General features: G+C 30.8%; 4 protein-coding genes across 4 annotated transcripts; 2 read left to right on the top strand and 2 right to left on the bottom strand.

The window, feature by feature from the left end:
- The first annotated feature begins 526 nt into the window (after positions 1-526).
- LOC8272250 (leucine-rich repeat protein 2) lies at positions 527-3,532 on the top strand. Its single transcript, XM_002527443.4, has 7 exons — positions 527-1,171; positions 1,430-1,562; positions 1,674-1,745; positions 2,014-2,157; positions 2,255-2,326; positions 2,431-2,502; positions 3,064-3,532. The coding sequence occupies exons 1-7, from the start codon at positions 1,093-1,095 to the stop codon at positions 3,128-3,130; spliced, it is 639 nt and encodes a 212-aa protein (XP_002527489.2). The 5' UTR covers positions 527-1,092; the 3' UTR covers positions 3,131-3,532.
- A 6,984-nt stretch (positions 3,533-10,516) lies between these two features.
- Positions 10,517-13,365, top strand: LOC8272253 (PXMP2/4 family protein 4). Its single transcript, XM_002527446.4, has 4 exons — positions 10,517-11,030; positions 12,303-12,531; positions 12,763-12,887; positions 12,972-13,365. Exons 1-4 carry the CDS (start codon positions 10,665-10,667, stop codon positions 13,056-13,058), a joined length of 807 nt encoding a protein of 268 aa, XP_002527492.2. The 5' UTR covers positions 10,517-10,664; the 3' UTR covers positions 13,059-13,365.
- A 984-nt stretch (positions 13,366-14,349) lies between these two features.
- On the bottom strand, positions 14,350-16,686 carry LOC8272254. Its single transcript, XM_002527447.4, has 2 exons — positions 16,287-16,686; positions 14,350-15,954 (listed from the first exon to the last, which is right to left on the bottom strand). The coding sequence occupies exon 2, from the start codon at positions 15,826-15,828 to the stop codon at positions 14,755-14,757; it is 1,074 nt and encodes a 357-aa protein (XP_002527493.1). The 5' UTR covers positions 15,829-15,954; positions 16,287-16,686; the 3' UTR covers positions 14,350-14,754.
- A 2,885-nt stretch (positions 16,687-19,571) lies between these two features.
- LOC8272255 (probable polyamine transporter At3g19553) lies at positions 19,572-22,255 on the bottom strand. Its single transcript, XM_002527448.4, has 3 exons — positions 22,017-22,255; positions 20,875-21,890; positions 19,572-20,378 (listed from the first exon to the last, which is right to left on the bottom strand). Exons 2-3 carry the CDS (start codon positions 21,843-21,845, stop codon positions 19,868-19,870), a joined length of 1,482 nt encoding a protein of 493 aa, XP_002527494.2. The 5' UTR covers positions 21,846-21,890; positions 22,017-22,255; the 3' UTR covers positions 19,572-19,867.
- Between the last annotated feature and the right edge of the window lie 979 nt (positions 22,256-23,234).

The raw sequence follows: 23,234 nt of genomic DNA, 5'->3' as shown, positions 1-23,234 counted from the left end.
TCTATTAACTTGCATATTTCTTTGCTGGCAAAGTGATCTTGAGTTCTACTAGGAAATGTAAAGATTGGGCCTTTTACATTTTACAGACGAAATTATGAGTTTCTTGGATCATATGTTCTTATTTATCAAGCATAATCAATGAAAATAAAGATTGGAGATTGCCAGTAGGCACTGGAGAAATTATCAAACCATCAAATTTCCTATATGCAAGTCAAGGATGAAAAGGAATTTTAATTCATACAAAGACAAATATCCAGATTTGTTCGAAGAAAACAGGTTGAGATTGAACAAGGTTGGTCCTGTATTAATTATAGATCAAAGAGGATATCTTTAAGACAGCTTAAATCTTACTTTGCAAATAACTTAAAAGTAACTTAGAAAGCAAAATCTTATTATGATAGTAAAGTACAACAGGAGGCAGGGGCTTCTGTTCAAGTGTTGAGGGATTGAAGAGTGTTTTCCATATCTTTACCATTTCATCAAGGACTGGTACTAACCATATTCTCAAAAAGAAAAAAGGACTGGTACTAACCAACCCAATAATGAAACATCTAAAATCTTATGTGGCAAAACATGATTGGGAAGTGGGCCAAAAATCCCATCTTTTGGTCTTTAGATTTTGGTTTTTCCAAAGATGTCCTTACAGGAAAACTTACTTTGGAAAAGCTATTAAACGACTTCAACAACTACAACACTGTACAACACAACTAACTGCTGGGTGGGGCTGCCTCAAAGTCCCAAGTTCCAACCTTTGAAAATTGGAAGTCCTACTCATCGGGTCCCACACATTCATACACACTACTATACAGCAACGACTCCACATGAGTCACAACTCATAACCCTTTCGTGACTCTCACTTTCCTTACACTTGCCTTCTCTCTCTCTCTCTCTCTCTCTCTCTCTCTCTCTCTCTCTCTCTATAAAGACTTCTTCTAGCCAAAAGCACACTTAATTTGACTTGACCCATTCTACTCTCTCTCTCTCTCCAAGCTCCAAAGTTTCATTCTTGGTTTTCTTTGGTTACTTCTTTAAACTCTTTTTTCTTCATCTTTTCATTTCACTTCCTCTTCAAAAAAGAAAAACTAAAAAAAAATGGCTCCTTTATCACTCTTCTCCTTCTCCCTTTCTTTTCTCCTCTTTTTCTCTCCTTCTCTTTGTACAAACTCTGAAGGTACGAACTCCTCTTGGCTTCAAAAAGAGAAGAAAGTGAAGAACTTTGTTGTTTTGGTTGTTTAAAATTGTGATTAGTTTAATTTGAAAGGGTGTTTTAGTGATTTAGAGTTTTGGTTTTTTATTTTTGTTTGTTTTTGCTGTTCTTGTGAGATAAAATTAAAAACGTGTGGTTGGGTTTTCTTGTTCTGTGATATCTGATTTCTTTCTTTTTCTTTTTCCTTTTTGTTGTTTTGTGCTTTTGTTTGTTGTTTTTCAGGAAATGCATTGCATGCTTTGAGAAGAAGGCTTTCTGATCCAACCAATGTGTTGCAGAGTTGGGACCCAACTCTGGTAAATCCCTGCACTTGGTTCCATGTTACTTGTGATTCCAACAATCATGTGATTCGTTTGTGAGTTTCCCTTTCTTTTTGTTTCTTCCTCTTTTTCTTTCTTTTCTTGTGCTGGATTTTATTGTAACTCTTAATCATAACAATCTATTCTATATTTACTAAAATTTTCAGGGATTTGGGAAATTCAAACATTTCTGGGACTTTAGGACCAGAGCTTGGCCAACTGCAGCATCTACAGTACTTGTATGTCCCTTTTTTGTTTGACCTTAAGTTTCTAAAGATTTCACTTACTTGTATAAGCTGTATCTAATTGCAATAAAATTGCTTTCACTAAACATACGTTGTACTTGTGTTTCAGAAATTTGTTAAACAAAAGGGTAAAATCATCTCAAAGATGTCATTTTTGTTGAACAAGTCTCACTAAAGGATAAAAAGAATTTTGTTTCTTTGGTTTATGATTTTTTACTGTGCTACCAAATAATGGGTTGTGAAATTCTTGAAATGGATGCAGGGAGCTTTACAGGAATGAGATAGGAGGTAAAATTCCAAAGGAGTTGGGTAATTTGAAAAATCTTGTTAGCATGGACTTGTATGAGAATAAATTCGAAGGAAGAATTCCCAAGACCTTAGCCAAGTTGAAGTCACTCAGATTCCTGTAAGTTTCTTCATCACTTTGATTTGCCAAAAAATTATTTGAGAATGCCAATTTTCATGAACTTCTGTTATTAAATTTGGTTGAATTGATGGTATAGACGGCTGAACAACAACAAGCTAACTGGATCAATTCCAAGAGAGCTCACTACTCTCAAAGACCTCAAAGTTTTGTAAGTAAAGAAAAAGTTAATTGTTATGATTTAAGCTGGGTTTACTTGGTACTTTTCTTTTGATTTTTCTGTTTGTTTATATCTTATAATGTTTCTATCTGCAGTGATGTATCTAATAATGATCTTTGTGGAACAATTCCAGTTGATGGCCCCTTCTCTACTTTTCCAATGGAGAGGTATTCATTCATCCTATCAAATAAATATTCTTTTGAATAAATTTCAGGTTTTCTTTTTCCTTCTTGTTAGTATATGGAAATTGTTTGTTCTTAAGCATAGAATTGATTAGAAATGAAGAGCTTTCTTTAATGAAGAGTTCTTTGATAAATTAGAGTATTCCAGGAAATTAATACATTCAGGAACTTGTTCAAAATAAGTAATTTGACATGGTGGCCTTAAGAACTGGTGTTATGTAACTCTGCGCGAATATATATCTAACATTTGATGTGATTCTACAATGACGCTGGTGGCAAACAACAACCCCGCAACCGTTAGGGCAGCGGGAGTTGGTGTCAAATCTGGCATTTTGATCCAGTTAATTTCCCATCTGCTGCTTTGACTACTCACACGTAGGGGTTTTACAGAAATCTGCAGCATAAGTTATGAGTGATGCGAATCAGAAATTGTAAACATGAAAGTAAAACAGGCTATGTGCATAAGTTCATTGCATTTGTGTGTTCATGAGAATAAGTAGGTAACTTACAAAGTTGATAACTGTTTATTTTCTGGAATGGTTTCAGCTTCGAAAACAACAGGCTGAATGGACCTGAGCTGAAAGGGCTAGTGCCTTACGACTTTGGTTGCTGAAGCGAAAGCGAAAGCGGCTAGACATAGTCATAGTTTATCTTTCTCTGAAGAATCAAGAATGCAATACTAAGGGTTTATTTACTATTGATATAGTAGAAGGGTTAATATCCCTGATTTGTAATATGTACTCGAGGCTATAAGTCTCTCTCTCTCTCTCTCTCTCTCTCTCTATATATATATATATATATATATATATATGCAGAAGTTTCTAAAGCAAGAAAAGAAATAATATTTGCTGCACAACATCTGCAACTTTTACACTCTCAAGTATAGACAGCTCTTCTGATGCTTGTATGCATAACTTGGTTGCTACCAATCTTTATAATCAGAAACATGGCAAATAATAATATTAATGATATTATTATTTTGGTTTATAAACAGCATAGAGAGTGTGTTCTTATATCTGACTATTTATTCTATCTATAAATTGATCTGCAAAAAGAATTGAAAAAAAAAAATGTACATAACAATATCCAAATTTAAAGTTTTTTTTCTTAATTTATTCTGGAAAAAAAAAAACAAAAAGCATCATGAACAAGCCTTAGCTTGACTTAGGGTGTGTTTGGCTTTGGTGTTTAAAATTGGAAAAGTGGCCTTCCAATGTTAATTTGGCTGAAATTTATAAATTTTTTAAGATTTATCTATAAATTTAAAGTTTCCGAGTTTTGATTAAAATAAAAGTTAATATTAGTTAAACTAAAGTGTAACAAAATATGTAGAATTTTTAAATGGATTTCACAATAATAAGTCAATATTCATAATACAAAAATATCTATTTCAACTTTATTATTTTATATTTTATATTCTCTTTCATGTCTTATTTCTCAAAATTAAATAAATTTTTTAATGTATTTCAATCAAATAAAATATTAATAGTATTAAAAAGAGGACTTGGTCCAAAGAAAAAAGAAGAAGAATGAGGTCTAGAATTAGAATTACAGTAAAAAAATAAAAATAAAAAGAAAAAAAAATATTATTGTGAAGGGCTTGAGCTAAAAGTTTGCTCATAGACTTCTGTAGAAATTCAGGGGAAATTCAAAAAGTATTCCGCAGCCGGGAGTCGAACCCGGATTTCATCATCAAGAGATTAACCGTTGTGCTACTGCGGATTTATTGTTCTTTTAGGGAAAAGAAATCCATATATATAGCCTTTTCGTTTTTTGAAATAGCCCTTAGATCCTGCTTACTGGGCTTAGAAAGTAGTTTTAAATATATTTCCCTGTAAATTCTTTTATTTTTGTAATTAAAAAAATTTAGAGTTGAAAAGAGCTTCTGTTTATATTTCTATTTTTTTTTGTTTTTTTTAAAAAAAGAGAAATTTAAACAAGGAGTTTAAAGGACTATTAAATGAATTTTATGAGAAGAAGCTATAAAATAATGATGTTTGATTATACTAGTGAGGTTATTGGAATAAGACTATTAAATGAATTTATCATAACTAACAAGTAGCAAATATAAAATAATAATAATTACCAAATAATGCCCAATACCCTTAAGGCTCCCACTTGGGTAACGATCTCACATTACTTTTTACATACTTATTATATATATCATATTTATTTACTTGTTTAATTAATCAGTGTGTTTGTGGCCCTCTTATTCTAGGATCCAAAATCTTCTGTTTTCACGTTGTGTTTGTGTTTATTTTTCCTAGTGAAAGTGGATACCATGTTAGGCTTTTAGGTCTAAACTTATTGTCTTAAAGAAAAAAAAAAATATATATATATATATATATATATATATATATTTATACGTAAAAATCAATGAACAAAACTAGAAAATAAAATTTAAGCGATATATTAGATTATTATATTTTTATGAAAATAATCTAGAGAGAACAAAAAATGATGGTCCAGTTAACACGGTCCATTAGGCTTCTATGGCTCCGGGTAACATCGGTCCGTTATCCTTCCACTGCCAAGAGAGGGAGGTTATCGCTGCTCTGTGAAACCAGCCTAACGCTGTGCCCTCCGCTCTAGGACCCATGGAGCCGGGGCCTTCGCCCAAGCCACATGGATCAACTCTTAGCTTGGAACGGGCGAGCCAGATCATAGTCACGCCGAATCCAGCCTACTGGGCCACAGTAACGTCCCACCACCTTAATGCCCCTACTCAGGTTACAGGCTCGCGTTGCCAAGCCCGGCGGTGTTAGTGCGATCAAATGAGACTTATAAAGAAAGGGAAATATTAACTTCTTGTCGATGTTGTTTGTCTGCTACATTTAATGGGCAGCTTATTGGTTTGGTTCCCTTCAACTTGTTCTTCCGATACTATGTCAAGTGATAATCTTAGAGAAAGTAATGGGTGTGCAAATTTTGATGAATTCTCAGTAAAATGAATTTGTGTGACACAGGATTGTTAAAATTGTGGTTCAATCGGCAATGGAAGCGTGGATTGTGCAAGTGGAAATAACTAATGGTCGTCTTTTTTGCCATTCTGTTTCATCTGGTTAATGGTTGTCTTTTTTTCGTCATATTGATTATGAGAAACATCTCATGTACAACAATATGACTACCTTCAATTATTGTCACTCTCTGTCTCTGTACATTATTAGATTACTATTATTTTCCATGTTGCTGATTATGAAGATTGCTAGCAACCAAGTTGTGCATACGAGCAGCTATTGCAAATATTATTTTCTACTGGGGATGCAAAGGCTGCATTCTAAAAGGGAACTAACTAATGAAATGGTTGAAGAAGGTAAATGCTTTTGTGAACTGCACTGTGTGGGTAGTGGTGGGGGTGTTGTGGGAGCAGTAGGCTACTAATAGCCCGCTGGCTGGCTACATCCCTGCATGCATGCGTTCCATCACCTTACTGGGTCACAGCCAGTCGGCGATCTTTCATTTCATTTCCCTCTTTTCACTATTATAATCAACTTTTTTTTCTATGACATCTCACTTTCTCCTCTTCATTGATGTGGATGTGGGACTGTTATACTTGTACTCCTTTTACTTCCTGTAACTCTGCAATTATCTAATCTGCTAACAGTTCTTTGCTTTGCAATCACTTTACTTTTGTTAATGCAATGTGTGACAGACAGTACTACTGCTGTGTTGGACAACAAGAAGTACGTCTGTTCTGTGCTTTCTCTCCTTCTTCTTCTTCTTTCTCTTTTTCTCTTTTCTAAATAACGAAAAGGGTATATCAAATTTGTAAGCAATTTTAGTGAAATTGTAAATAGTGTTTACGCTGAAAATGTACAATTCTTTATATGTACATAATGTTGTTTTTTTATATAAGTGAGGTTAGTTTCCTAAAGCTCACTCTTTATTATTAGTTGCTATATATTTTAGTAAATACAATATTTGAATAAGTAGAAGTTAATGATAGATGTTTAATTTTAATTATATTTCTCCACACAAGTATATGCACACTGTGACGTTTGAATTACAAATTGTTGTTTTCTTATTAAATATATTAGTTTTTTAAATAAATGTAGCAACAATTTTTTATATGATCTAATTCTATGCCATTGATTTGATTAATGACAAAATATTTATAATTGATATCAGTTTGAAACCACAAAATAAATAAATAATTGAAAGAAAAAAAAAATGATGGTCCAGTTAGCACGGCCCATTAGACCATATGGACTTGGGCGACACCAACTCGTTATCCTTCCACTGCCAAGAGCAGGAGGTTGTCGCTGCTCTGTGAAACCAGCCTCACGCTGTGCCCTCCGCTCTAGGAACCAAGTGGCCCCAGCTTTCGCTCAAGGCCACATAGCTCAACTCTCAGCTTGGAACGGGCGAGCAAGGGCACAGCCACACCAAGGCCGGCCTACTGGGCCGGAGCAACGTCCCATCACCTTAATGCCCCTACTCAGGTTACAGGCTCACGCTACTGAGCCCGGCGATTGAGACTGTGTCGAGTGAAGCTTAAAAAGAAAAGAAAATGTTGGCTCTTTTCGATATGGGAATGTGCTGATTTACTGGGCAGCTTGTTCTTCCTTTTTCTAGTGAGGATTATGTCAAGTGCCACTATTGGAGAAAGGAATGAGTGTGTAACACTTGATGAAATCTCAGTAAAAAGTTGGGTGAAGAGAAGATTGTTTAGAATTTTGGTTTTATTGGCAATGAAAGATTGCATTCTGTAAGGAGAATGAGTAAATATGTATGCATAGTGCTTTAAAGGGTGTAATTTCAATTGTCACCATTCTTTTTCAGCTGGTTAAAAGAGGATGTGATTTATAATTGAGATGGGTGAGAAGAAGATTGTGGAAAGAGAAGGGTATATTGGCACTGAAAGCTTGGATTCTGCAAGGAAAGATACATACATACATATGGTTGCATTTTTGTTTATCATCCTAAAATATATTAAACCATCTAAACTTCTTTTCACAAGAACAAATAAGTTTAATTTTTACATAAGACAAACAAATAATTACATATCAATAATATTATAAATACAATATATACTAAAATATTTTATAATATTAATAATTATAATAAATTTATAAATTTATATGACAAACTGAATTAATATAAAAATTATATTATTTAATGAATGATTTATTGTATAAATTATTCATTCTTTTAAATATATATATATATATATATTATTAAGAAAATGCGATACTATGATTTATGTTTTAAACCTAAAATTAAGGCAATATTATAATTTATGTTCTAAACCCAAAATTAAGACTTAGAATCCATATATCGAGAAGAAAAAAGGATTTTTATATTGAAATTTCTGTCAAAATCTCATATAATAACACTTATGAATTTATTTTTTTACATGCATAATAAAATATATCACCAAACACTTATATTTGTATAAAATAGTCAATTAGCACCTCATATTTTATGATTTACCTTTTAAATGCTTCTATTTGCTAAATTGATAACATATAAATACTTGAGTGTTGACTTGACATCCGTGTAACTCACGTACACTCAAAATGTCAGAAAAAAGTTGATGCAGTCATTGTTATTATAAAAAGAATCTAATTTAATCTTTATAGTTTTATAAAATTACTTTTTAATTTTTTTAAAATTCTTCTATTGTCTTTTTAACTTTTATAATGCTTTTTCAATATCTTACATTTTCTAAATTATCTTTTTGACCCTTTGAACTTTTTAATAATACATTTATTTATGTATAAATTTAAATAAAATGTGTTTGTTATTAAACAAGCAAACAACACAAGTAAATAATATTTTGTTCTCTTTTTTTATTTTTCTCCAAATAAACATATTATTCAAAATTTTACACCTAAATAAATATACTTTAAAAAAATTTAAAAGGAAAAATGTTATTTTATAAAAATATAAAAATATAAAAATATTCAAAAATAATTATAGGAGTTAAAAATAAATATTACATAAATTATGAGATAATAAAAATATTTAAAGAATCAAAAAATATATTTTAAAAAAAATCGAGGATTAAATTTAATCTTTATTACAATAACGATGACATGTATCAATTTATTTTTAATTTTTATTGTGAGTCACATGTGAGCCAAGAAAAAGTATTTGATAAGTAAATAGTGAAGTATGGAATGCTAATTGATTATTTCATACAAATACGAATATTTAGAGATATATAGTGCCAAGAAAACATATATATTTTTCGCATTGAGTAAATGAATGATCACTAAATTGAGTATGCAATTATATAATTTTAATATTAGTTATTTAATTTATTTTTTGTATTAAATTTAGTAAGTTGGTTAGCAATAAATCTTTTTATAGATTTACGAATAGTATAATATTAATTAATAGTCACATAAGTTTAAATTTATCTAAATCTTAATAAATTTAATCTATAATTAATTCGATAATATAATAGCTTTACCAAAATGTATGGTCCTGATTCATGAGCAACGGAAAAGTCGAAATAATCGAAGGGTAGATGTGCATCATGACTTCAGGTTCAAAACTAGCGTGCTGATTAAGACGTGTAACATCCAACGGGTATGTGGCAAGCAACAGTGGCACGTAGTAGACACGTGTCGAAAAATGAGATGCCGTGTCCCTGTGCCTAAACTCTTGGGAAGTCTTAAATTTGATTTGGTGGCTGGCAACTCGTTACTTTTCAAAGAGTCCTTCGGCTCTTACACATACACTCGCTTCACTGAATAATTGGGAGGTACTCGCTCACTCAGTAAATTAGAATATGCTACAAATATAAGAATAACCTTTTTGAGATTTGAGATTTTATAAATTTAAATTATTAGGATTTTTTGTTTCTCAGATTTTATATTTTTTTTTATAGGTTTTTTGAGAATTTAATTAACAATTATTTCTATATTAAGATTTTACTAAGTAGATTTTAAAATGAAATTCATTATAAGTAAATAATTTTAATTTTTAAATTTAATATTTTAGAAAATAAAGTGCTAATAAGAAAAACTCTTTAACATGAATATGTTTGTATGTTATTAATTATTTATTTTAAAATTGTTTTGAATCTAAGTGATTTTTAAATTATTATCTTATATATTTATAGATATCAATACTTACGAAATTAAAATTTATTTTTATAGAAATGAGATTATTAATTTAATATGTATTATTTATATATTATTATAATAGTATTAGTTTTTGTAACTCCTTTAATAAATAATTTTTTATTTTAATTTATTTTTTAAAATTTAGGACAAAATAATAATTATCCCTTTATTAAGTTTTCTCAAATCTTCCATCACTAGTGCCGACCTTTCGGTTCTAGTAATTTTAGCCGCAATTGTGTTTTTGTTTCGTTACTTTTTAATTTTTATATTTATTGTATAAAATCTTAGTCTAATTTTTAAATTGTTTATAATTTAGACTTTAAAACGCTCTTAATTTTTATTTTATTAGATCCAAATATCTTATAATTTATTTAAATTTTTATTTTTTTAATTTATAGACACTTAACATTATCTAAATAATAAAAAAAATTATTTAATTTCAGTTATTATACAATAATAACTCATCTAATATCAGCCATTTAAATTTAAAAGGAAATTATTTTAAGTAGATTTTTTATCCAAAAAAATTAAAGATATATTTCTTGTGTTTTAAAAAATAAGTTTTTAACAATTTACTTCTTAATTATTAATTTAATAAATAATTACTAATTATTTTTTATTAATTAGCATAAATAGTATTATGTCTAGATAAAAATATTTTATATACTTTAGAAAAAGATAGTTATAAGAAGTAACAAAATTTGCTAAAATTCTTATTTTCTAATGAATGTATAAATCAGAAGTAGGATTTGTTTGGAACAAAAAAGAGTATTCTTTTGTTGTAAGAATATTTTCTTTTCTTTACCAGCAAAAAGAAAAGAATAATAATTGTTAAAAAGAAAAAAGAAAAAAGAAATGCATAAAAACAGATGAAGCTAGGGGCAGAAAGGGCGAGTACAAGTTAACATTTTGTACTCGAGAAAGTACTACTAAGAAGGAAGCATTTTTCTCTGTTTGGCGAAACAGTATTTCACGCTCTTTTCGCTTCATTTTCTTTCTAGCTTCTCCTAAAACCCCAACGGCCTTCATAAACCCCTAAAAGACACGAAGGTTCTAGAGAGAGAAACCAAAATGGGCAGCAGCATCCACCGACTATTACGCCGCCGTATCACGATCACCGGCGGAATCTCTCCATCAGAACCAATTACAACAATAAATTCAATGCTTAGACACCAAAAGATAACTACTAATACTATTATAGCAAATTCAAGAACTTTCTTAAAGTTGCCTTATTTCTTTAGAAAATCAAGAGATTTTAGTAATGGTTTCTCTTCTTCTCCTTCATTTTTCACTTCTCCATTCTCTTCTGCCTCTCAATCTTCGAGTATAACGGCGTCGTTTGTCGGATGGTACTTGGGCATGGTTAAAACGAGACCGATTTTGACTAAAAGTGCTACTTGTGCAGTTATTTATGTTGCTGCTGATTTGTCTTCTCAGGTAAAATTTATCATTGGGTTTAACTTAACCTACTCATTGGATTTTGGGGCTTTTTCTAGAATGATTTGTTTTATAAAGGGTTAATTTTTATATAATTATTTATAGAATTTTTTTAGTAAAGTTTTGACCTTTGAAGTAAATGTGATTTTAAAGGTTATTCTTATGGTTTTTGTTTTCTATTTTTTTTTAATGTTTGAATTTGGGGTGTATTTAGAGAAATATGGAAAACAGGATCATGAGGAACTATCCAAAATGTTACCATGTGAAGAAGTTATGAGTAATACAAGAATTGATTTTAGGATATTAGCATATGGTTGTTATTCATTTTAGAATAATGGCAATGGTGTTCCTGGAATGTGCTAAAGATCCCTTGTCGGTTCTGATTAACTGGGTTTACACTCTTTCTGATAGTTTGTAGAGGTCTCTTCTGGTTACTGGATTATGTGGCTCCTTTGCTTGTATATGATAGTGAATTAGATTATATTAGCTGTTTTTGTTCCTTTAAATTTCAATGTTGAATTAAAGAAACCCTTATTGTGTCTCCATTAGTTCTCTTATTTACATGGAAATATAATTTATTTACTCACCTGAAGATTATCTTAGTCCAGTGATTAAATTGTTATTACCATGGAGCATTAACCTGTTTCAAATCACACTCATTGGAATTTTAGGGGGAAAAAGGATGTATATAACTCCTTGCAGATTTGTGACAACTGGAGTTCTATTAGAAGTTGCTCTTGCTAATGCAGCTTAGTGTTATCTTTTTCATTTTATAAGAGTAGACTTTTTCAAAGAACAGTTTGTAAGAGTAGGTTTAGTGTAGGATAGTGTGTCATTTTCCTGTAGCTTTAGTTCGGAAATCATTGCAAGGAGATAATAATGGGGACTGAATTTGCTATAGTTTTATTAGGGACACAAATTGCTAACATGGCTCTACTCCAGATGTATCCACCATTTATTTTAAAGATTGTGCATTAGCATAAGTTTTTCTTTTACATTTTGCTAATTGTTATTAGCAAAATGCATTATCAAGAAAATTAACTGTTAGGATTTTTATGGAGTATAACATCCAATCTTTTATTTTTCTCATTTACATTTTAGTTGAATTATTTCTTTTTCTTCTAGTCTCTTGATATAAAAGTTATATTTGAATGTGCCAGACTTTGGCATTTTCTTTGACATAAAACAACATTAAATTTTATATGTCCTCTCATAGATTTTGGAGTATTCTTATCTATAATGTCATCTGTGGTGGTGTTAACTTTTCTGCAGACAATTGCACGCCCAGTTTCCGAGCCTTATGATTTGGTGAGGACATTGCGCATGGCAGGATATGGAATGCTAGTTTTAGGACCAACATTGCATTTTTGGTTCAACTTTGTGTCAAGACAATTTCCAAAGAGAGATTTAATCACAACATTCAAGAAAATTATCCTGGGCCAGACTGTCTATGGACCTGCAATGACTGCTCTTTTCTTCTCCTTGAATGCATGCCTACAGGGTTAGCACAGAATTTTAGCCACTCTTCTTTTCTTATTGTGAGCTCAATCAGCTAAAGTTTATTTCGTTATTTCAATGTGATTTTGACATTTTGAATTTGTATATATTTCGTTAGAGATTTTGGGACTAGTAATTCTGTCTGCACACGAGATTGCATATCCATCTGCCATGTGTATATATGGAAATTTTACACTACTAACGTTTAGTATGTTGCCAAGATGGCTTATCTCAGGTGAGAATGGTTCTGAAATTGTTGCTCGTTTAAAACGCGATTTGCTGCCTACAATGATGAATGGTGTCATGTACTGGCCCGTATGTGATTTTATCACTTTCAAATTCATCCCTGTCCACTTACAGGTATGGATAGATTCACGTGCATGCAATTTTTCTCTCTTTTGTTTCCTTTGAACTTCTTATAACAATCTGGATTTTTCTTGACAGCCACTAGTGAGCAATTCATTTTCATATCTATGGACTGTCTATATGACATATATGGCAAGTCGGGAGAAAGTTGACAGCAGCAGCTAATTAGCTCAACGCTTCCGGGTCTTACCTCTAACTGCACAGCCCTAAACTGGTGATGCATGTAAAATTCCGTTTATACCAAGCTCTGCAAGTCTTCTGCCAAAATGCTATTATGTAGTCAATTAGGGGCATTGTGGAAGTTAAGAAGTTCCATCCGTCCATGATTTTTAGTTATTTGTTAGGTTAAAGTACACTGCCTCTGATATAGCTGAACCAGTCATCATGTTAACTAGGGTTGTGTAATTGGATGAATTTTGTTATGTAAAGCATAACTTGATATTATTTAAAACATCTTCCCTTCTGTCGGCCACTTTCTATTTCTGCTGTTTCTAGTTTCACCAAAGTCTTTATCTGAAACTTTTTGGACAATTCAGATTTGAAAAAGCAAACTCTCATATCGCATGCATACCCTGAAAGAATGTCTCTAATTTTCAGCAATGTCTCTAATTTTCAGCAAAGAATTGCATGCATGTAACAGGTCTCCGAGTTATAAAAGCTCAATCAAGTATTTTCAGCGAACCTATCATGTGCAATAAACCAAAACCATAGATTATACAACGCTTATCATGGTGCCAATTTCCAGACATTAAAATCATATAGTTACGAATTTATGCTGATATATCCACAGTGATTAACTCACGCCACCAAGTTTTTCCAGACATTAAAATCGTATATTTATGAATATATGCTGATATATCCATAGTGATTAACTCTCACGCCACCAAGTTTTGGAGCCAGTAGAAGCCTGGTCGTCCATTTTTATTCTGTTCCAACAATCTGAAGCATCAAGTATCAGGAGATGCTGCTCCTTGATTTATCTTCTCACAACCAAACAATAACAGCAAGAAGTAGAACTCATGCAATCTCTTTGCAGCAATAGATATGAAGGCTTTTATAGCTCACAGAATCAAGAATAAAGCCAATTGTAACCTCACCTGAGAGAAGATATGGTTAACTTACAAGTTGCAGTGCTCATCGGATCATGATGAGTAAAGCCGGTCCTCTGACTGTCATTAATTGTTATGTACAATTCCAAGCCAAAAGATTGTATGTCAAAGCCTATAAACATATCTATTTCGTCCTGGCCTAAGGGAAAGTATATCTGGCAATAGAAGAACAACTGGTGCATTGTATCATCATATGCATTGGAGCAAAAAAGGATGATTTAGGTCTATTAATAGTGCCACAAGAACCACGATATTTAGTTTTCTGATAATTATGTCAATGAGGTAACAAAATGATTCCAGATAAAATTCTACTGTGATAAAACAAAAACTGACAGGACCAAGAGCCATAACCATCATTCTAAAATCAAAGGTGTTTTATTTCATTTATACTCGGTACATTCCAGATAAAGAAGAAAAAGAAAAAAAGGATCCTAACGGAAGAATGGTGTAATCTTCTAAAAATAGTGAGCTCTAACCTTTACCTAATTTTACATATTACTGTATAAACATGTGTCCCTTCAACAATCAATCATCTGCTGACATTTGAAGGCAACCTTGTAATCTTATCTAAAATCTATGCAGCTTCTACAACTTATTCCCTTTGGCAGTCCTTGAAATGCTCTATAAGAACTGGAGGGCAAAATTGGAGTAAATGATATTCAAAAACCTGAATCATCAAATTAATCAGGGGACAAACTGATAAGCTCTCTCATCAATTGCTGAATTCCGAGCAATTTCTAGAAAGATATTTATCACTCTTCAAAAGCACCCAATGAAATTTTCTCAAGTGAAGTGGCCCAATCACCTCCAAGTATTTGGGGATTCACCTGCATTGCAGCGTGAAAATCCAACATGGATGCATAAACGGATTCAGTTGGTCTTTGCATGTATCTCCCAGGTAAAATCTCATTGGAACCAGGTGCAAACTGATCGCTATCCTTTCTTAGATGATCACGTCCACATCTTGAGCTAGCTAAGCCCATACATGGCTCAATCAGCTTCTTCAAATAAGAGTCCAGTGCATTGTTCAACAAATTAACACAGTCCACTGACACACTAAGATCCTCCATCTCCAACTTCCGCTCCAAACGGCTTCTTAATGATCTTGTGTCAGGCAGCATGCCACTACTCAGACAGGTCTCTCTAAGGTGACTACTACATATAGAAACATTTGAAATAGCCTTACGAGCTCCACCTAAATTCATGGAAACACCAAGAGGAGCAGTAACTGGGCTTCTACTTTGAACACATGGGCTCCCTGCCGCCTGCTCAACCTCTTCCCCTTCTTCCACAGAAGCAACTTCAGCTGGAGGTCTGCTGCCAAGTGAAAGCAATTCTGTAGCACTTTGTTGCTCTTGAGCCCTGGAATTCAATTCTTCACACACCATACTTTGAGGCTTCCCAAGTGGCCCCAAAGGACTTGGCCGATCCCTAAACTTGCGATCTCGATTAACAGGAGACCTGCCCTTCCTAGGGGAAGGAGGAAAGGCATCGCCATAAAGTGACTGTAGACAATTTCTCTGATACCCATTAGCAGTTCTGACATTAAGACTACTTCCCACTCTTTTAATACCCTTTGGTGGGGGAACATTTGCAAGGCAGGCATTCTTGACAATGGATCTAATGAGGCGATTGTGAAGAGGGACATTTTCCCGACCAATAATTCTAACACAAAGCTTATCAAATTCACACTTGGCTACTTTAAGAGTAAACAACCTTGTCAGCTGATCAAAGTACTTATCTGCTCTTTCATGCCCAATCTTTTTAACAAGCAAAGCTTTAAGCTCCAAAGTATTTATTCGAGTATAATTTTGATTAGACAACATCGTTCTCTATCTTGCAGAGTTGCTTAACTTTGCGAAATCTGGAACTTTAAGCAAAACCCGGATCATATAAGCACCTTCTCCATAGTCCCAAAACCTAAAACTCTAGTTCCCAACACACCTTTCCATCTGCAAGTAATTTAATCAAAATCAATAAAAATGCAGACATTATTCTAACTCTAATAAATAAATAAATAAAGAATAAATTCCACATAACAAATTTAGCTCAAAACACATTACTTTTTCAAAGACTGAATTAAACATAAAAAAAAATTAAAATAAAAAACAGCGCCAATTAAAATTACAAAAACAGCAGTAACGGAAACTGAAATTGACACAATTAGAAAGATAAAAGCAGCAATATCGAAAAATAATTGAAACCCAATTTTTTTTTTAATGAAACGAATCGAAAACCCAATAAATAAATTCAGAATTGGAATCAAAGATAATGATACACGTACCAGAGTTGGGAATAGGGTTTCGCTTTTCTACTAGCATGTATCCTGTATGTTTGGAATTTTTTTTTCTTTTTGTTGGTGATCGATGACTTCGTCTGTTGTTTGTTTTACTTTTGTTTTTGGAAGGAGGCTTTCGTGTGTGCTAGGAGGAACATTGCCAAATTGTAAGGGCTCAAAGTCATGGGCCTTTTTTTATTTAGATTTTGTCTTCAGGAAATTAGGACATTAACAATAACATCAAGAATGATTATACTTTTGGGCCCTGTTTGTTCCCTGTCTTAATAACTGTCTCTGTTCTGTCTGTTTTCAGCATTACAAAAGTGGAAAATAAAAAATTGAATCTTCAAACAATTTAATAAGTGGAAAAGACTCAATTGGGTTTGTTTGTTTTTTCTTTTTCTCATTTATTATAGACCAATGAACAGTCGACTATACAATCTATTAAAATGGTAAACTATCATCAACAAACATTAGTTTCATATTAATTTTGAGTATTGATTATATTTTTTTTAGTTATATAATGGTGTGTTTTTACTTTACATTAACTTAATTTTCTTTTTAAAGCATGTTTAATTTAAATGATCAACACAGTTGATAGCTAATGGCTGATAGTTGATAGCTGATAAATTAAACTGTTTGGTAAAATATTATTAACAATTATTATTAATATGTTAAATGATCATTTAATGTAGAATTAATTTTTAAATATATTTTATTTTATTATACTATTGTCAATGATATAAATTAATAAAAATAATTTATACTAATTAAAAATATTATAATTAGTTTCATTAGCTTAGTTGTATTTATTATTAAAAATATTTATAAAAATTATTTTAAAAGTAGGAATTTAAGTTTAAAATTTCACCAATAAAAATTTTAATTTTAAATAACGTAATTATAAATATTAGAGTTATTTAACTATTAAGTATAATTTTCAAATAATTACTATTTATTACAAAATTATTAAGAAATTAATTATATGGGATAACTTAAAATAAGCTATCTATATATATACTAATTTCGGACTAAATATTTTTTTGACATGTATGCTTGATTTTTTACACATAAGATTATTGTTTTGATATGTACCCTTACTTTTGACATATGAGACTTAAGTTTATGTGTAATTTTATAGTTTTTTCTATTAATTTATTATTCATAGTTTACATTCCTAATTAAACACTGATTGTAACACTAAAAAATAGCACATTAATTATATTATGATATTATATTAATTAGTAAATAGTTTTCTAGTCAGATAATGATACTAATTATATCATAAGAAAAAATATATTTTAATTATATTTTAATATTATATTAACTAATAAATTAGTTTTGTAATTAGATAATAACTCTAATTTAGAAAATAACATCTTAAATTTTATTTTTAATAGTATATGTAATAATAAATTAAGTTTCAAGTTATATAATAAATCTTTAATCCTAAAAAATAGTAATATCAATTATATTGATATGTTAATTTATATAAATATTAAAATTAATTAATAAATAATTTCTTAAAACTTTTTTTATATTATTACATTAATGAAATCTTAAAATTTTATAAAATTAAGGATGTTAAAAATTGTTAGTTTGCTATTTGGTAGGTCCAAATTATATATAAATATTTTAGATATTTTAGAGTTTTAATAATATAATTTCTATATATAATATGGTGACAATATGTGTTTTTACCTCACTTAAACTTAATTGTCTATCTTCAAGTAATATTAGCCAAGACATGATAAATATGGAGCTAAATACTCAAAAAGAAGCTTAATTGTACATGTTCAAGTCAAGATCTAAGATTAAGACACATAGACTGCTATTTGCAAGACCTGACCTAAAATTACAAGGCCCAAGGAATATTTTAGTCATTTTGTATAATTATTAGAATTTATATTAAGAGTTATTTATGTGATAGTATTTGGTGGAGATAAAAATACTTATATTCTTATTTATCAGATAGACTTATATTGGTATACTTATCTCTAAGGAGACTTACTCAGAGGAGGACTTTTCTCTGTATATATTTCTATAAATCTAGTTATAGGAGGAAGAGGAGGAAAGCTCTCTCCTATCTACTCTCTATATTTGTCCATCATTTTTTTCTTTACAGTTTTTCTATAAACACTTTAATTTAGTTTTCATTGCTCTTTTTAAGATTTAAGAAGTTTTTCAAGAAGTGGAGAGTGGGGACCAATCATCTTCCTACTTGAAGAAATTATGGATCTAGAAAGAACTTTTACTTTATTATTTTATGTCTTTCTATTTAATACTATGATACCATGATTATTGGATTAAATATGTTAGGCTAGTTTTCATAAGTGTTTAGTTTAGCTTTTTTACTTTTGTATGAATTTTGTTATTTATTTATTTAATGAATGATTGTTTTACCTTCATATCCTTATTAGTTTCAGTTATTATTGTTAGTTAACCATCATATTAATTTAGTAATAGTAATTGTTATGAACATATTTAGATTGAATGTCTTAGAGACACTAACTTTGCTTCCATATATGTAGATATATGAAACTTTAGTTACATCATTAGTTTGAGTGATTAAAGGAAAATGCATATCACTATCTTATTCATTAAATCTAGGCTTAAAGTAAAATAAAGAGATTACTAAGTAAATGATTATACTAAATATTGCTTTTAGCATATAGTTTTAAGTCATAAGCATTTATATTTGCATTGCATATTTATTTATCGTTTGGTTACTTTACTTTATGAATATTATTCTCTCAAAAATACTGATTTAAAGTGTTTAAATTTACTTTTATTATTTTATGTTGATAATTAGTCTTTATAATAAGTGACCTAATAGTTCATAGAAAAATCAACATCATGATAAACTTACCCTTATTACGATTTATGCACTTCTAAGTGCTAAGTTAGACACATCACTATTACTTTTTAAAATTTTATAAATCAATATTAAATATTGAAAATTTTAGTAAATTGTATATGTCAATTTAATTTTAAAATCAAAATAATAATAACAACCGTGCAACGCACGGATAAACAACTAGTTATTAATAAGTTTTAATAAGAATAATATTATTTAGATAAATAAATAAAAAAACAGCTATCAACTGATAAAAAAAAAATTTAAAATAGAATTGATAGAATCAACAACTCATTATAACTAAATCAGTTATCAACAATTAATACAAAATTAGCAATATATGAATGAGCGGTGTGTATATATATAAGTAAATAATATTTTAACATTAAATGACTAATATTGTTTTAATTATCTAAAATTAATAAAATATGATATTTAGACAAAGTTTTTCCAAAAATTTATTATTTTTCTTTGTAGCATGAAATGCTATCATTCAATTTCTCAAGAATATAAACATGCTGAATATTAAATTCCTAGAGATAATTGAGACATCCGAGTCCCTTTCTCAGTGGTACAAGACCACGTGTACTGAATATATATAGCAAAGATTAATGCAAAATAATGTGTTCCTTGAGCCACTGAGGATCTGAGATAAGATATGGACATTATTAAACAATAATGCTGCTTCATATACTCTATTGATAGAATAAAGGAAACGTCTATACGATCTTTATTGTGTCTCGTGGCCTTCTTGGTCTGTTTCTGTAGTTGACAGATCTGAAAGAAGCATGACAGATGCTTCATCTACAACTGCAACTTCTTGACTGCCGTCAGCAGCGACCGTACTGGAAGAAGGTACTTCTGGTTGTTCTGCATCAAATTTGATCCAATTCCTGTCCTTGGCTTGAACTAGAGTAGGGTATAAGATGAATCCAAGAAAAATAACAGCACCACTTACTAAGAATGTTCTTAGAGAAGCCAGGCACATGACAAGAACAAGCAATATTGAAGGAGGTAGGCAAAGCAATGTTGCACCAAATGTTTCCAAGGGGACTTTATAAGGTCTATGCAGTTCTGGTTTCTTTACTCTCAGTTTTATAAAAGCTGCAAATTCGAGAAGCATTCCTATGGCATATAAGAAGTTCAGAAATTCCAAGATTTCTTGAAAACTCATCCATGACAAGAACACAACTCCAGTAGCAGAACACAGTATGCTAATGGTCGGCGTCCCATATTTTGATCTGCAAAATTTCAGTAAAAGAAATGTATGTTTACTTACCATTCATGATCATCTTTGATATTTTAACTCTTAAAAGTCTTGTGCAACAAAAAGACAAGATGGGAATACGAGGAAGAATGACCAACTCCTATAAATAAAACCTAGAGACTGCGGTTTAAAGATCAGTTTCTTCTCTATCACTCGCTATCATTAATTGTTCGAAAACTACAGCTATCGATTTAGGCATTGGAATGGGTACTCCAGAAGGCTCTTTTCTCTATCTCACAAGTATTGTCATGGGAGACACAGGTAGAAGTCACCATGAAGCCTCTTAGATATTTTCTAAATTTATCCATTTCCAACAAAATCTACACAATATTTATTGTCTACCTGCTTAACTACAAGGAGTCGGGGTCTACTTTGCTTTAGTTGCTTCGGAATTCAATAATTTCCAATATGAACTAAAAATTAACAGAAAACAAAGCAATAAAGGTCCAAACCGGAGAAAAATGACTGACCTTTTAGCAAAGATAGCTGGGAGCATTCCCATCTCGCTCATGCCAAGAAGCTGAAAGGCATCACCGCTCATTTCAGCCTCAAATAGTCCTAAATTAGACATAGCGGAAGCCGCTTGGATCCACCATTTAAGCCAAACTCCTCCTATTAACATCCCAACTTCCGCAAAGTATCCATCGCTCCACTCACTCGATGAGGTCCTCAAAGCCCCAGTTCCAGCAAGAAGTGGAACCAAATATGAAGAGACAACCAAAATCACAGCCCCAAATAGTGCCTTTGGGAATGTCTTACTGGGGTTTTCAACCTCCCCTGCAAGAGTACTAGCCTTGTCCCAATAATTCAGATTCCAAAACATGCTATTGAAGTATTCCCTCCAATCCACTTTACTAAAATCTACAACCAGCCATTGTTTAGGCCTAATTTGAGGAATCGAAAGCATACCCATTACAACAAATGGAAAGAGTGAGAAAGCAGCAAGTGAAACAGCTGAAAATCCAACAATGTGTAGGCCCCTATAGTTCAAATACGTCAAAGAAGCTGTAATACCTAAAAGAGCAGGAATTCGAGCAATTAATCTGTTAAAAATGGGAAAAGAATGCTTCAAGTAATCAAGAAACAGCACAGGATAAAGGGCATTATCCATAACCCCACTAAACCATTTCCAAAACCCTTCTTGAAAACCCCAAAAACTACCAAAAGCTGAAGATATCCAAATAACATATCCACCATTTTCAGGAAAGCTTGTGGCTAGCTCTGCTGTAACTAGAGCTTCAGGAACACTCCAAATTAAAGGAAATATCAAGAAACCAAGTAAAGACAGCAAAGGACCACCTCCTGCCTTCACCGTATCCTCCACACCAAAAGGACCTCCAGATACATCATAGAATATCAAAGCAATAAGCGGCAATAATGTCAATTTTGGAGCTGTTTTGACTCTGTTTTTAACATCACCTGGTAATCCCTCTTCACCCATCCACGGGGAGGACAGGAAAAAGAAAGAAAGATTCAAACTTCCACCCTGTATTCAATTGAAATAATTCATTAGCCAACTGGGTTATGCATAAAACTTAAACCTTTATGGATTATGAAGCATGTTCTTCAATTCCAATCAACAAAAAGATAAGAACTTGTTCGGAGAAACTACCTGTTAGATTAAATTGTTTCTGCCTGAATTCCTAAAAGTAGTATCTAAATATTAAATTCTTTCTCTAATATTTCTTTTTTTGGAGCTGGAAGGAGTTGAAATTTTGCAACCAACAGAAGAGAAAGTTGAATATTGATCGAAAGAAAAGGAGAGAAAGTTGAATTATAAGATATGCTGCAAAAGTAAGAACACGAAGCCCACTCTCTGCGGCAGAGAGTGGGGCGTATAGGGAATAGGGACTAGTCATTGTTCATATTCTTTTAGCATATCAATGAAATAATACCATCTATTGAAAAACAGACAATAGATAAGATAAAAACCATTTCTGAACAGTCCTTTTAAAAGAAAATCCAATTGAGCTTTGTTTTATTTATTTAATAATTTAAAATACGCCGATAAAATTATTGTCAGTAATAAAATATAATTTAAAAATTCTGATGTAAATTATTATCGATGATAAAAATATTTTTTAAAAATTTTAATAAAATTAAATATTTAAAATTTAAACTAATTATTATTTCTCAATTATTACTATTATCTGCGAATTTTTAAATACATTCAATTTTTTAAGTTTTTTTTAATTGAAATCTATTATTCCTAATTTGTTTTTATTAATGCAAGTAATTACTCATCAAATCTATTAAATTATATTCAGGAATTGTAAATAATATAATTAATTAATCGTTTATCTGCTCTTTTCTTTTGTCGTCTTTATCTTACATTAATAGATAATAAATTGATGTGCATTCTTTTAAAAAAAAAAATGTTCTATTTTAGTTACTTTAAAGCGGCAATGCAGTGTGTATTATTCAAATTTGATCTTCTCAAGTCATCAAGATTTTCATTTTAGCATCATTATTTATATCATAAAAGATAATTATAAAGATTAGAGTTGCAATTACATTGATTCTTAATAATTTTTAAAATCAAATCAAGTCAAGTTAAATTTCTAAAATTTGAACTAAATTCAATATTATTTATAACAAACTCGAATTTAATTTGTTTTGAAATAATTAGAAATTACATTTGGTTTAAAAATAACCTGTTTAACTAAATAAAAATTTAAATAATTTCTTTATAAATTGAGTTTCAAATATGATGGTGTTTATAGCTCTAACAATATTTTCACTCTTTTTATATAATTAAGTTCTAACTTGCATTTATGACTATAAATGAATAAATTCACTCGTGAACTATTTGAAGTTAATTCGATAAAGA

The sequence above is a fragment of the Ricinus communis genome, chromosome 6 (genome assembly GCF_019578655.1).
Source record: "Ricinus communis isolate WT05 ecotype wild-type chromosome 6, ASM1957865v1, whole genome shotgun sequence".
NCBI lineage: Eukaryota > Viridiplantae > Streptophyta > Magnoliopsida > Malpighiales > Euphorbiaceae > Ricinus > Ricinus communis.
This window is presented reverse-complemented; position numbering and strand designations above follow the sequence as displayed.